Genomic DNA, 15,419 nt, shown 5'->3' on the forward strand with positions numbered 1-15,419 from the left:
ATGTAAATATTTGTTTTGAAATAAATGTTTAATTATTCATTTTGTTTCATAATAATAAAACTACAAGCTGTTTTTTCCTTGAAGAGTATACTTACTAGGTTTTTGGTCTTGTTTCGTCTCTGCCACAGCGGTATATTGAGATTTGTATTGGAGATTAAAGTGGAGCGGTTATTCAAACACCATTAATCGCCAAACTTAGTTATTGATATTTCTTAACAACTATCATAAAGTACTGATCATTTAAATTTACGGCTTAAAAACAGTCTCCTAACAGAGAGAATACAAATAAAATTACAGCTTAGTTCTTTGATGTATTGAAATCATTACTAGATTTTTATTTACGATTTCTGATTTTGTATACTTTGTTCAATAAAACAATAGCGCTCTACTTAGCTTAGATATAGGCCGTAGATTTATGAATCTGTTTCGTTAACATTTGCAAGTTTTTCAGCATTCTATACCCGACTCGCGCAGTCGACTTTTTGGGTGCCGGTTTCCTCGGAATGTTTTTCTCTCGAGTGTTATAGAAAGTTCATAAGTGCACAGCTGGGGTTCGAAGCTACGACCTCAGAGATAAGAGTCGCACATACCTTGTGAATAAGGTGTCCATCTGATCAGCCTTCTTAATCTAAACCACGGTTAATACATGAAAAGTAGAAATAACATACAAATCAAGATTTTATAATTTATTAAAAACTCTATACACGGAATATGAAAGATCACAAAAACTTTGCCATTTACATATAGCTATATTTAAAAAACTTGCTAAGTACATTATATACAGCAACACGTATTATATAAATTTTCTAATATACACAATAATTATAACAATTGAAATATCGCCTAATTTAAGCGCAAGTTAATAGGACGATGGTACTAAGGGTAATAATAATCAGGAATTAGCTAAGTACGACTCGCGTACATCAAATCCTCGTTTTAATACCCTTAGTTAGGTCACTGTTCATCAGAATGCCCTTATTTGCTTTGGATTTAGCGTATTTGAATATCAATTTGATTGATGGGATTTATCAATAATTAACCCGTAGAAGAGCACGCGAACTTAAAAAATAGTTTATAAACTAATAATACATTAAAAAAACCTTTAAGTAAAAACATTTTAATTGTGAAATTTCAAAATAGGTTCAGTTAAATTTAAAATAATTTGATTAAAATAAACGAATACATTTTAGTGAAATATAAGAATTCTTCTAGTTTCATCTCGTATTTAAAGATTTTATACAATATATTGAGTGGTGGATTTGCAATACCTAAATACATATAATTTCATTTAAATATCCACGAGATTTCAATAAGTTTCATATTTTATAATTAATTTAGTTTCTAGGCCTAATAAAAGTCTATAATATCAAAGTTAACACAATTTTCGTATAATAGTCGATTATAATTTTTATATTTATTATAAGTGGTCGAAAATCATTCGACACTACTTTTGATAATTGATATTTCGCTTAGCAAGTTTTCTTAAGAAAACACTTTTTACATCTATTATATATTTAATAATATCGACAACTTACAGTTGTAATATATTTTATATAGTTCTTTGATAGACAATCCATATAATTCACTAACAAATCTGTATCAATTAAGTTTCTTAAATAAAATTCTTGAAGTTCATCGGAAGAGAACCTTATTCAAGAATTTTATAAGTCGACCAAACATCCCATAAATCAACATCAGATTTTTGAAGTTATACTTCTTTAGGCGCGTTATGAAAAATTGATGAGAGTGAAATTATAAGATGCGCGCGCACCGTGACACAAAATTTACAGAATGAAGTTGCCCACGGAAGATGCTACGGCATTGACCATAATTTAAAAACAACATTCGAATAATAATAGAATTTATGTTACACTTAATGTAAGAGAATAATAATAAATGTTTATTAATTTAATTTTTCAAATGTAAACTGAACTTTATTGACTATAATGACTCCTTTTCCAGTCATTGATTATTTAATTGTAATTATTTATTTGCATGCAATCAAAAACTATTTTTAATAATGCCAAAGAAGTATAACTTCTTACGCGCGTACATAAGTACACGCACCCTTTATTTTATTAATCATTTGAGTCTTATAGTAATCGAGCGCAATATTTTGTTGACACTGACAATTGACATCTCAGTGTTATCTGTACAGCTAAGTACAGTTTATATCTTGTTTATCCGCTCACATTTCTTGTGTAAGCGAATCGCCACTCGCAGTTGCGTGGGGCCCAGCTGGCGTGGAGTCTAGACTGCCGTAGGTGTCCCCCCCCGGCCCAACCCGCCAGTGTCCCCGGCGACGGGTTATGCCTAGAAAAGGGTCAATTCTAGCGAGATGCTGCGATGTCATATACTATCGCCCAAAGCTCTGGTATCACCTTTAGCCAATCAAACTATTTGCTACAAATTAATATGCATTTTGTAAAAATTTCAAACTTGCTACGAAATTCTAGTCGAAAAGCGCGTTAATTTGGGCGATAGTACATAGTTCTGTAACTATCGTAACAATGTGAAAGCAGCGATCAACTATAAAGCTCTATTTACATTTATAAAACAATGTGATATACAAGTTAATGTCCTATTAAACATACAAAGAGCCCTCAAAGTACCCACCTACATCCAATTGTTTCGATAGTACATGTATTATATTATAAATATCTTAAAAATACTCTCTAACAATAAAGCGTATCAAAATCTATGGTCCAGTCTTAGCCGTGTATATTATAGGTGTAAGGGGACTGAAAGCTATGTTTTTTTATAGAACAGGGGTCAAACGGGCAACCTAATGTTCAGTGACACCGCCGCCTACACTCAATGCCAGAGGGCTCGCCAGTGCTTTGCCGGCCTTTTAGAAATTGGTACGCTCTTTTCTTGAAGGGGTCCTTCTAATTTCTCAAAATAATCCCTGCATTAAGACTCGTGTATGTTGCATACCAACCTCACCATTGAAAATAGGAACATACAAACCAGAAACAAAAATTTATCGAGAATCGAACCCAAGACTTCCGAGCTATATATACTAATCGTAATGTTAGACTTACCGGTCATAACTTTAAAAGTGAATATCTACCCAACGCTTAAAAACATAATATTTTAAATCTAATTTTCGACTTCAAAAAACAGGTTTAAAATTCGATGTTAATTTTAATTGGTACCAATATAGGACCAAAGGGGGCCTTTAAGAAAGAGCCATTTAGCATCCTTAAGGGCCACACGTCGTAAACCCCGTGTCCATGAACGGCTGTTATCACTATAACCGCTTCTTTGCCCCATATCACATAAAAATCAGTTATATGATCATTTTAAAATCTAATAGGCAAGTAGGTGATCAGCCTCCAGTGCTTGACACACGCCGTCGACTTTTTGGGTCTAAGACATGTCGGTTTCCTCACGATGTTTTCCTTCACCGTTCGATCGAATGTTAAATGCGCACATAGAAAGTCTATTGGTGCACAGCCGGGGATCGAACCTACGACCTCAGAGATGCCAACACTGCTCTCCCCATATCACATAGTCTATTATATATAATCTGTGCTGTAAGTGATACGACAACATATGTATTTAAGGATAAGATTAAAGTGGGCCATAGACGGGCCGCATGTTGCAGTCAAGACCGACTGCAACATGCGGTCGCCGCACGGCGATCTGCAGTTTCCATACTAAATTCATATTCGCAATACACGGACCGCTCGAGCAGTTCCTGAGCAAACCGCATATTGCAGTCGTTCTTGACTGCAACATGCGGTCCGTCTATGGCCCGCTTTAGAGTCGAGATTTAACTTCTGTATGTTGAAAACATACTAGATTTTCGCATACACATACTATGAAGTACAGTCGACTCTCGATAATTTGACACTCGTTAATTTGAATCTCTCGATAATTTGAAAAAAATCAATGATAATTTGTCCCTTCGGTAATTTGAAGTTGAAAAATATTATCTTGCTCGCCAACATGCGATAATTTGAAATCCGGTCTTCCGTACTCTCTATAATTTGGGGGGTTTATCATGCACAGACTTGTCAATTGTTTACATAAATAAGTCACTCACTCAAAAAAAGATTAGACTTTTTTTCGAAATAAAAATTTGTGAATAATTGTTATAATAATTGTTAATACATAATAAGAATATAGAAATAATAAGTAACAAATTTTTATCAAATTCTTATTTCCTTCAGTCGCCCCTCCCCCTCGTGGTTATTCAAACACTTGTTATTTTGAACTCTTGATAATTTGAAATTTATCTCTGGTCCCTTGAGTTTCAAATTATCGAGAGTCGACTGTATTTTGCGCATCTCAACTCTGAATCTTGTGTGTATTATGTAAATGAGGTGCATAATAAATGTATCCTTACGCTGATTTCACTTGCACTGAGCAGATCCTCATCCTAATAAACAAAATCATTTAATATTGGACCTCGCTTAATCTAATCACGGACCATGCGTAAGCTAAAACATGCAGGTGCTCAACAAAAAATAAAACAAAAATAATAATAAACGTAATTTATTTCACACTTTACAATTAAGTCAGTTACATTTAACCAAAACCTTTGGATGTGTTCCCTCTAATTAAGTACTATTTTAAGTAGAGATTCTGAGGAATTGAAGATTGTTTATGAATTCCAATAAATAATTCCACTAATGATACTCATTGCACGTATACGTTACTAAGATTTACGAAATACGCAAATGTATTAAACTATGCAATTCATAAACGAGAAATCTCGCAGTACTATTCGAAATCATAGGAACGTAGGTAATCTCATAGAATACATCACAAGAATAATACCTAAAATTACAAAAGAAAATACTCCCCAAAAAAATTAAAATAATATGTTCTTTCTCCCAGGTCATAGACGTACCTGCAAGAATATGTCATCTGTATTGTCAATTGATTTTGACCCAGCACCATGGGTTAGTTGCCAATTACCCATGTTAGTTGTAAAATACATGTGCAACCTAACAGCGTAACTAATACTACAAGTGACGTCAGCATTTATACAAAAGGCCTGGACTACCCTCCAAAAATGAGAAATAAATAATATTCGATATATCGCCATTAACGTATCCAGGCCTTTCGCTAAATCCTACATCGCTGGAGATACTAAATCATAAAAGATATTGACTCTAGTATTTGGTATCACGAACTACCCTCACTAAATCTAGGAATGTCAGAGTCAATCTCTCCGCAGATTAACAAACATCGATACACAACGACTTACACATTTCTCATTTTCACATGAAGCAAACGAATAAAAAATAGATTATATTATTTAATTATACAAAAATAATTGGCGACCGTGTCGCTGAATTAAAGCCTTGTGCTCAATGTTGCAAGCTTTTTTCACATCAGCCGCCCTAAGTACATCGAGTAGGCTTAAGTACAGTGCAGAGGCGAGCCAGTGACGTAACAAATAAATTAAATTAAATTCGAATAACTAGGAATGACGTTTGTTCTTCTAAACATGCATAACCATAAACCAACCAGCGGTTAAGACTCAATTAGCTTTGAATTGAGTTCACATAAATGCTTTGGAAGAAAACCCTTCGATTAACCGATACATCATGGTTTCACCATTTCGAACTTGACACGTGGTCAAATTCCAAATTTTACCCACAAAGTTAGTCCAGAGGTCGGTAAAGTCGACTGGAAATATACGAAGTAAATGATTTTTGCATATTTCTATTAGTTTTCCGACCTCCGAGTTAGAAACGAGATTGAACGATGCATATTACATGAGTGTACAGCCCAGTTCTTTTAGTTAAATGTTAGGAATTGGTGAAAAACATTCTGCTATTTGGAAGTGCTTTGATTAAATTAAAAATGGGTGTAATTTATTACGAACATTGGTAAAAGGTTATTTTTCTTATATTTCGTATAACCTGTGTTTCTGTTGGAAATTTAAAAATACAAACTCTCATGTATAAAAAGCATTTGTAATAAATTTTTATTAATTGTGAATTACGTGAGATGAACATGCATGAATATTTACAACTTAGAATAATAAATACAAAATAGAGATCTTAAATTAAATAACAAAAATCCATAAATAGAACTGGGCTTTTTTATAAATTTTCAAAATTTGGAAAACGCCAAAAACTTCTAGAAAATCTACATGTCCAAAATATTCAATATAAAAATAAAGGAAAAATCTAAAATTATCTACTTTCGTAGTAAGGCTTTTTAATTACATCCAATAAATTTAATTCAGCCATAAAGCTGGATCACTTTGTGACTTATTTTATTTTTCTAGGCACATTTAAAGCAATTAACAATTTTATAAATTGGGGCAACGGGTTTGAAGCAATTTAATAAACTTCAATTGAATAAATCATCGTGCAATAAAAGTTTTTTGAAGTTATACTTCTTTAGGTTATAAAAATTGATGAGAGTGAAATTTTACGATGCACGCGCACCGTGACACAAAATTAACAGAATGAAGTTGCCCATGGAAGATGCTACGGCATTGGACATAATTAGAATTTATGTTACACTTAATGTAAGAGAACAATAATAAATTTTTATAAATTTTTTCAAATGTAAACTAAACTTTATTGAATATAATGACTCCTTTTCCAGTCATTGATTATTTAATAGTAATTAATTATTTGCATGCAATCAAAAACAATTTTTAATAATGCCAAAGAAGTATAACTTCTTACGCGCGTACATAAGTACACGCACCCTTTTTTTACAATTGAGTTGAAATGTTTTTTTTGCCCAGTTTGCCCAATGCCCCTAAGCCGTTGGCGAATACAAGGAATCGTTCAGTCTCGTTAAGCGGGAAGCGCGTCAAAGTGATATTGCCTGTAAGGGCTTACTCGAGTGAGCGAGGTCTCGGCCACGCCCAGCTCCTTGCCTCGCAGCATCTGATTGGCTATCTTCTGTCTATTCACGGGCGAACCTGCAAAACATAACTCGCCTGACTTACCTTCTACGAACAATTGTAAACATATATTTTGGTTAGAAGTGAGTTGTTATTTCTCTAAACGATTTTGCCCTATTACAACTAAGGGAGCGTTCAAGTATTAAGTAACGCAATTTTTGGAGATTATTGACCCCCCTCCCCCATGTAACGCGCCGTAACGTTTTTCAGTACCCAAGTACAGTACTGTACCCAAGTATAGTAAAACGTTGCGTGACCACCTAGTTACTATTATGTGGTGTAAGTCGAAAATAATATTAACAATAATGTATTTTTCAATCCCCGCCCAGTATCGTAACGTTTTACAAAATGACAGTCGAAATAATATTAACAATAACGCGTAGTTCTAACCCCCTCCCGTCCCTGTAACGCAGCGTAACGTTATACAATACCAAATTCGTTACATAATACTCGAACACTGCTTAAAGCATTAAAGTGTTACGTAATGAATTTGGAAAGGCTTATAAAACGTAACGATGCGTTACAGGGACGGGAGGGGGTTAGAACTACGCCTTTTATAATATTAACGCGATTAAAACAATAACAAGACTATTTTAGCGACTTTCCGCCACATAATTGTGACTTTTAGATAAAAAATGCCCACTTGGTGGTCACGTAACGTTTAGCTTTAGTTAAAAATCATATAAAATGCGTTACGTTATACTTGAACGCCAGAAATGAAGTTTTTAATTTAATTGTGTATTATTAATGTAATTCGTTTTAAGCAAATATTGTACAACAAGAAGCAGTTAATGCACCTGATACAACCCATACGTCAAAAAACAATGTATTACAATAAAAATAAGAATCTTTGTAAATTATAATAGTATAAGATCCCGCTATACAACGACCTTCACCGAGATGCTTATTTAATGAAACGTATTTTATATTTAATTTAATATGTCAATAAATATAATCCATATGGGTTGTCTAGCAAATTTCAGTCCAGAGTATGTTTATTTAATAATTTAAAAAAAATATTTTTTGAAACATTTCACCGGTATGATTATTAGATAAATTCTATACCAATCGAAAGTATGAAGCCCATAGAATATGCAAACTTTATGCTGCCCATTCTTTTCCGGTCACAACTATCGGGTTGGCAGGTATAAACAGGTGAATCTGTACTAGCATTTTGCAACGGTCTGTTTATTGAATGAAATTTAAATGAAATTAAAGATTATTTTATTCTGAACACGGTGGTATAGGGTTGGCTTCGAAAAATCAGTCCAGAATTGCGGTTGTCGAATTTTAAAAAGTAAAATATTGCTTCAAGTGAATGTGTGCGACTGAGAGGTCCCAACCGACCATCCCATGCGATAGAAGAGGACACAGCATAGCAGCTGTTTAAAGTCCGCCCACTTAAAGAAAGAGAGTGCGCATGCTATTTGGGCTTGGAAAAGAAAAGGATAGCGATGGACTCGTATATACTATGCATCATTTTGGAGTAGTTTATTATTTAAATAGAGAAATAGTTATTTAATTTTTTTTTATCAATTAATTATTTATGTGTATATTTTTTATGTGACACTAAAGTATATTTACATCTTTAGTAAAAAAGAAGGTTATATTGATTCATATATAATACTAGCCTGATTAAAAATATTGATTGAAAAAAATTAAAAAATGTACTACATGCAAATTATAAATCTATAAATATATGTGAAACTTGAGCCTGAGAACTGCGGATGGTTCTTAGATGAATATTAAAACCAGTAGGATTCATTGGGGATCATACACCTTTAAAGATAGAAGACATTGTCGAAAAAAGTGAAACAGAGAGTGATGACGAAGAAGATTCAGAAGTTGAAGATCGTAGTTTTATGTCCGATGACTCGGATTCTGAATAATTTATAAAAAAAATGTATTTTTAATTTTTTACAATAAATAGAAGTAATTTTTTAATTGTTGTTTTTTTATTTTGTCTTCTTATAATAAAAATAAAATTTGCAAGATTACCCTGATTAAAAAAATTCACTTTTATGGGTTTTGAATTTTTTCCAATAGTTTCAATTGATTTCAATTTCTCTGTTTACATTTATAGATTTATAATTTGCATGTAGTCATTTTTTTATTTTTTTTCAATCAATATTTTTAATCAGGCGAGTATTATATATGAATCAATATAACCTTCTTTTTTACTAAAGATGTAAATATACTTTAGTGTCACATAAAAAATATACACATAAATAATTAATTGATAAAAAAAAATTAAATAACTATTTCTCTATTTAAATAATAAACTACTCCAAAATGATGCATAGTATATACGAGTCCATCGCTATCCTTTTCTTTTCCAAGCCCAAATAGCATGCGCACTCTCTTTCTTTAAGTGGGCGGACTTTAAACAGCTGCTATGCTGTGTCCTCTTCTATCGCATGGGATGGTCGGTTGGGACCTCTCAGTCGCACACATTCACTTGAAGCAATATTTTACTTTTTAAAATTCGACAACCGCAATTCTGGACTGATTTTTCGAAGCCAACCCTATACCACCGTGTTCAGAATAAAATAATCTTTAATTTCATTTAAATTTCATTCAATAAACAGACCGTTGCAAAATGCTAGTACAGATTCACCTGTTTATACCTGCCAACCCGATAGTTGTGACCGGAAAAGAATGGGCAGCATAAAGTTTGCATATTCTATGGGCTTCATACTTTCGATTGGTATAGAATTTATCTAATAATCATACCGGTGAAATGTTTCAAAAAATATTTTTTTTAAATTATTAATTAAACATACTCTGGACTGAAATTTGCTAGACAACCCATATGGATTATATTTATTGACATATTAAATTAAATATAAAATACGTTTCATTAAATAAGCATCTCGGTGAAGGTCGTTGTATAGCGGGATCTTAGACCATAAGAGAATAAATACACCATTGCAGAACCAATTATTATTTATACCTACCCTTTAGTAATAAAATCACCTTTTTTTTTTAAACATTCTAGGTACAGTGAAACAGACAGAAATATGTGTTCAGGTCTCCAACACACTTCACTGAATTTGATAACACTCAATGCCACTCAACTACCGGTATAAAAATTAACAATAAACTTATAAAGAAAGCAACGAAAATGTTAGTATAGCGTAAAAGTTTATAAAAAAAAGCAAGGTCCAATATACAAGCGGATACAGTGCAAATAAAAATAACGAAAAGGTATTTGTAACAAGAACTTAAAATAATAACGTTTTACACAAGATAAAGACAAAACATTTAGCCTTTTGAGGATTATTATTTTTACTATACGTAAAAAAAATACTAGTTCGATTGTACACACAGAGGTCCATATTCTAATTCGTATCGCAAGTTCACATCTCGTCTTGAGCGCTGTTAAATATGTCAAACGTCATAATGTTTTGACAGCTATTACAACTAGATTAAAGTCATTCCAGAATACGTGCCGTAATGTTTCGTTAACGCAATTTGCTAAATGCTTTTTAATACTATATACTAATAGTTTTTTTTTAAGTTACAGGAGGCAAACGGGCAGGCTCACCTGATGTTAAGTGATACCGCCGCCCATGGACACTTACACTGCCAAAAGGCTCGCAAGCGCGCTGCCAGCATTTTAAAAGTACGCTCTTTTCTTGAAGGACTAAGAATTGGTTCGGAAATACTTCAGTGAGCAGCTGGTTCCACATAGTGGTGGTGCGAGGCAAAAACTGCCTTAGAAAACGCTCAGTTGTGGAACGACGAACGTCGAGGCGATATGGGTGGTATTTCATATTCTGCCTTGTCGTCTGATGATGAAACTCAGCTGCAGGTATTAGTCTGAACAACTCCTCTAAACACTCTCCATAGTAAATATGGTAGAAGATGCCGAGAGACCCCACATCTCTACGCAACGCCAAGGGATCAAGCCGCTCGGAAAGTGACTGGTCGTCGACGATTCGAATCTCTTTTCGTTGAATACGGTCAAGCGGTAGGAGCTGTTCGATAGTAATCGAACTCAATATAACGGAACATGATGATTTCATTTTACGTATACGTATAACGAACTAATAAGAATAATTAAAATGTGGATCCTTCGAGTCCTCTTTAACATATCTCCGAATTTTATTTTCCCTTTAAACACTCAATTACGAAATGTCTTATCTTTTTCTCGAGAATCACGTTTCAGTAGACATCATATTAACAATTTGCTTAAACATATTTCATTTGAATAGTTGTCAAAAATAAATTGAAAACGCTACTAAAACACAGTAATAGCGGTCAAACAGTCGTAAATTATAATTGATAATGAATGTATTAGTGCTAGGTGGTGATATAGTGAAGGATCTAGAGATAGGTAACTGTTGGCAATTCTTATTAATGTCGAGTGAATTTCATTTATTACGACCTTGGTTGTAGCGAACATTTAGCTATAACGACGGTAATCCTTAAAAAATCCGGTAAATCTTTATAAAGAATTTTGTACTAAGCATGCTTTAGCGACTTTGGGAGCGTTCAAGTATTACGTCATGCAACTTTTGGAGATTATTGGGAGTAACGCGCCGTAACGTTTTTTCTGTACCCAAAAGTAAAACGTTTCGTGACCACCCAGTGACTACAAAAGGAAAAAAGAATTCGTTACGTAATACTTGAAAGCGTTTACGTTTCGGAGTTTATGGGTCAGTTTCAAAGTGATATTCTGAGTTATCATATATAGTTTACATAGATGTATGTAAACTATGTGTGGAAGTGTTGCTAGTATCAGTGATAGTGACAAAATAATTTCGATATAATAAGCTACTTTAAAAAATAATAACTATGCAATCACTACTACCAGTTAATTTGAATAAACAGTTTTAAACTGATTAAACTTTGAGATTGTATGACTTCTGACATAATGACAATGGCAGCTGACAGTAACGTCATTGCTCTGACATATATAATACAAATAAAATAGACATAGATAAAATGAGTATCACGATGATAAATTAAACAAACCTAAAATGACATTTACCACTAAATATAGACGAAGAAAAAAAGATAGTGTTTACGAAGTTACCAATCTCCTTAAGATTCCCAAGTGTAAATAGTAAGTGTATAGTGAAAGTGTACTCCGGTCACTTACCGATATAGCTGAGCATGACGGGCAGGAAGATGAGGCCGTGGGCAGCTCCGAATAACACGATTCCGAGGTACATCCGGAAGTAGAACACCTGTGGAATATAGTACGTTACATACTTACACTGCTGAACAAGGAAAATATTATTATTTTTTTTTAAATAAAATTATTTTCTTTATTGTTTATGGATTCGAACCAGTTTAAATTATGGCCATAAAATTATATAAAAAAAAAAAAAAAGTTTAAATTATATATTTATAATAATTTTGGTTTATTTTACGTGTTGTAACTGTTATTAACACATACTAAGAGTCAATAATTTAAACAATTTAGTCAAAATATTAACTTGGTTTTTGTGCTAATTTAGAATACATAATTTCATCATGCTAATAAACTGTCTAAATAAAATATAAAAAAATTGTCTGTTCAAACCCAGATATGGCAGATCTGTCAGGGCAAATGCCCAAGACCAGAACATTTAAGCCTTGACTTAGAAAAAACCAAGAGGTAGATCCAAGAATAGATGAAAAAAGAAGAATGAAGAATCGATATCATTTCAAACTCACCTGGAAGATCTGACTCTTGGCCGTGCCCAGCACGATGATGCCTCCGAACTTGGTGAGCGTGATGCCCGAGAGGACGGAGCTGCCCATCCTGGTGAGGGCCGCGGAGGCCCTGGCCACGCGACTGTCGCCCGGAGACACGCTGAAGCTGTGCACCAGGTGGGAGCAGAACTCCACGGCTATGCCCACCGCCATCACCTGGAAATTGTAATCACTTTTCGTCAGACAAGATCTTAATCTTTGATTCCCCTCATAGGCCACTTATTTTAATACAAGTCTCCTTTTCCTGTCTCCTAAATATTTTTTTTTAATAAACAAAATTGTTGGGTTATTTAAATAACCCAACAATTTTGACGATTTTGAAGACATGAAAAATATTTGTGTGTGTTTTCTAGATTTAACTTTGCAGGAAAGCAGAAAAAACGTTAATTTTATAGTTCCCAAAATAAAATAAAATACAACATAACCCAAAAAATATTATAATTATAATAAATAAAAAAGTAAAAAACTCACCAAATTGACGAGCGACACAGCGTTAAGGCTGATTCCCCACCAGTACATGAGTCCTCCCAGGTTCACCACAATCATGGTGATCGTCACCACCACCACCTGGAATATCCTCATTATTTTAAAACAAATTTATTAAATTCCTAAATTTAAAGCAGATCAGAGATTTATAAATAATAAATTAAATCCTAAGCTAAGTATAGCACTCACCAGAGCAGAGAAAAGATCGAAGCCCATGAGCACGAAGGTGACGATGAAGATGGAGAGAACAGAGATCCCCATGGACTTGAGCGTATCGGGCCACATCGTCAGGTATTGCTCGTAGAAGACGTAGAACACGGAGTACGGGAACACGTTCACCGTCTTGTTCTTGCCCATTTCCTGAAATGGTTCAAGCCAAAACTTATAAGATTGTTTTTTTTTTTTTTTTTCAAAAAATTTTAGAAAAAGAAACATTATATGAGCGTCAAAAACAGAAATGTATGTAAAATGCTTCTAATTTCACATTTACTGCCAGTTCTCAAATCGTAGAACGGAAGAGAAGAACTGGCAATAAACTCTCTGCCACTTTTTTTAAATCGCCAAGTTTTTTGTTTTATACAACGTTTGTAAGGAGCTGCAACCATTACACCATGTTTCACCTCCTTAGATAATAAATAGTTAATAATAAAACAAAATTAAAAACAAAGACTTGTCCTCTCTCAGCAGGAGGCATGGTGAAATAGGAGCACGCACTTACATTCTCGTGGAAATAACACGCAATATATATACATATTATGTGTATACAACAATAATAATAAATTCAGTGATTCTGGATCCCTACATGGGTCTTCAGATTGAATCCATCTCTTTGATAGTTTTTAATTCAAAGAGAAGTTCTAACGATTGCTCACTTTGCATGTATAAGTTGCACACATAGACAGAAAAGTTTAGAATTTTCATTTTGATGCTTTAAATTTATTAAAAACGGCCCAAATGCGAAAACCCAACTCAATTTTTTTCAAGATATTTTTAATTTAATAACTAAAATTAATAATTCTTTAAAATAGACATAACTATTTATGTTCTTTATTTTATTTTATATAATTTTTATATATTATTTCTTGATAATATATTTTTAAACGGCAAACGAGACTACGGGGAAATATGCTCTTTTTTAAATTTGAAGGTCGTTTCTTCCCACCTCCCACCAGGTGGGAACACCTCCACTGAAAGTTAGAGCTTGCTAGTTTATAATAGAGAAGCAAACTGTAAAGGACTTAGAGCCATCGAGCTGGGGCAAGCAACAGAGAGTCCGTAGTCCCTGAATATAGTAATATATAATATATAAATAGAAGAATACCTGTAAGTTCTTATTCAGCGTCTCGGTGAGGTTGGCAGAGATAGTTCGCGCCGCCCGTAATGCTGAATAGTAGTCCGAACTTGTCTTCAGTACTGTGTGGTAGCCTGGAAATTTAAAAATAAATTAAACAACTTTCGTAACCAATATTGATACGACATGGCTTCTTTATTTTTGAATTGAAACTTCTTTAGCTTTTTACGGAACGTCACGAAGTCGTGCAGCGTTTTTGTCGAAGAAAAGAGACAGACCGAATTTATGAAATATTAGAATTTTATTTATTTATCGAAACTTATCTTTATTATCGGAGAAATAAAAAAATAATAAAATTATAATTAATATTTTTTTATTTTAATGACAATTAAATTCCTAACATATCTTCCTATTCCCCCCCTCTAAGTCTAGGAAATCTAAAGTTTTAGATTTGTATAAATATAAACAAGACTTAAATATTTGTTTGCGAAAGAAGTTTCACTGCTGACATGTGTACTCTGTACGCACGAACTTTTTTTAACCACCTCTAAATATGATAAGGCCTGTGTGTACGGGAAAATATAGAAATACAAAGATGAAATAATTTTTGAAATCAGTCCGATAGTTTTAAGTATATTCCTTACAAACATACAAAAATTCCTCTTTAATACTACACTTCTAAAAAAATATTTTCAAAACGATGATAGAAATTAATTTTGGAACCCAAAAACTTTTATTTAAAGACATCATGCATATGAAAGAAGAGAATGAGTAGGAGATTCGGCTCACCCTGGAAGTAAGTGGCGCCAACCCTGGCCTGTGTCTTGTTGTACATGTGGTAGTTGAGGGCCTGTCCATAAGCAGCGTGACCTGCCTTGACGCAGCCGGTGGCTTCGGGGTTGTCCTGGAGGAAGTAGGGGATGTAACGCTCAAAATCTCCGGGCGTCGGACGCTGCTCTGGCCCCACCAGGGGCATATTGCATTTGTTGCATGGTGGATTACCTGGACACATTCGTGAATAAATTAAACATAAATTTATTGAATGTCAAA

The 15,419-nt window shown here is 33.6% G+C and overlaps 1 protein-coding gene across 5 annotated transcripts in view; it reads right to left on the reverse strand.

Annotated features, from left to right (window-relative positions):
- Positions 1-2,033: 2,033 nt before the first annotated feature.
- Positions 2,034-15,419, reverse strand: part of LOC125060953 (NPC intracellular cholesterol transporter 1) — a 64,101-nt gene continuing 50,715 nt past the window's right edge. For 2 of the 5 annotated variants that reach the window (XM_047666078.1, XM_047666082.1), the window contains 7 exons: positions 15,159-15,371; positions 14,400-14,503; positions 13,268-13,438; positions 13,064-13,159; positions 12,554-12,748; positions 11,994-12,081; positions 6,724-6,904 (listed from right to left, as the gene is read on the reverse strand). In XM_047666078.1, coding sequence (XP_047522034.1) covers positions 6,777-6,904; positions 11,994-12,081; positions 12,554-12,748; positions 13,064-13,159; positions 13,268-13,438; positions 14,400-14,503; positions 15,159-15,371 — 995 coding nt within the window. In that variant the 3' untranslated portion in view covers positions 6,724-6,776. Of the gene's footprint in view, positions 2,314-4,487; positions 4,862-6,723; positions 6,905-11,993; positions 12,082-12,553; positions 12,749-13,063; positions 13,160-13,267; positions 13,439-14,399; positions 14,504-15,158; positions 15,372-15,419 lie in introns of those variants that run through there. The other 3 variants (XM_047666081.1, XM_047666080.1, XM_047666079.1) reach the window with 3 other exon arrangements.

Source organism: Pieris napi, chromosome 22 (genome assembly GCF_905475465.1).
Source record: "Pieris napi chromosome 22, ilPieNapi1.2, whole genome shotgun sequence".
Classification (NCBI taxonomy): Eukaryota; Metazoa; Arthropoda; class Insecta; order Lepidoptera; family Pieridae; genus Pieris; species Pieris napi.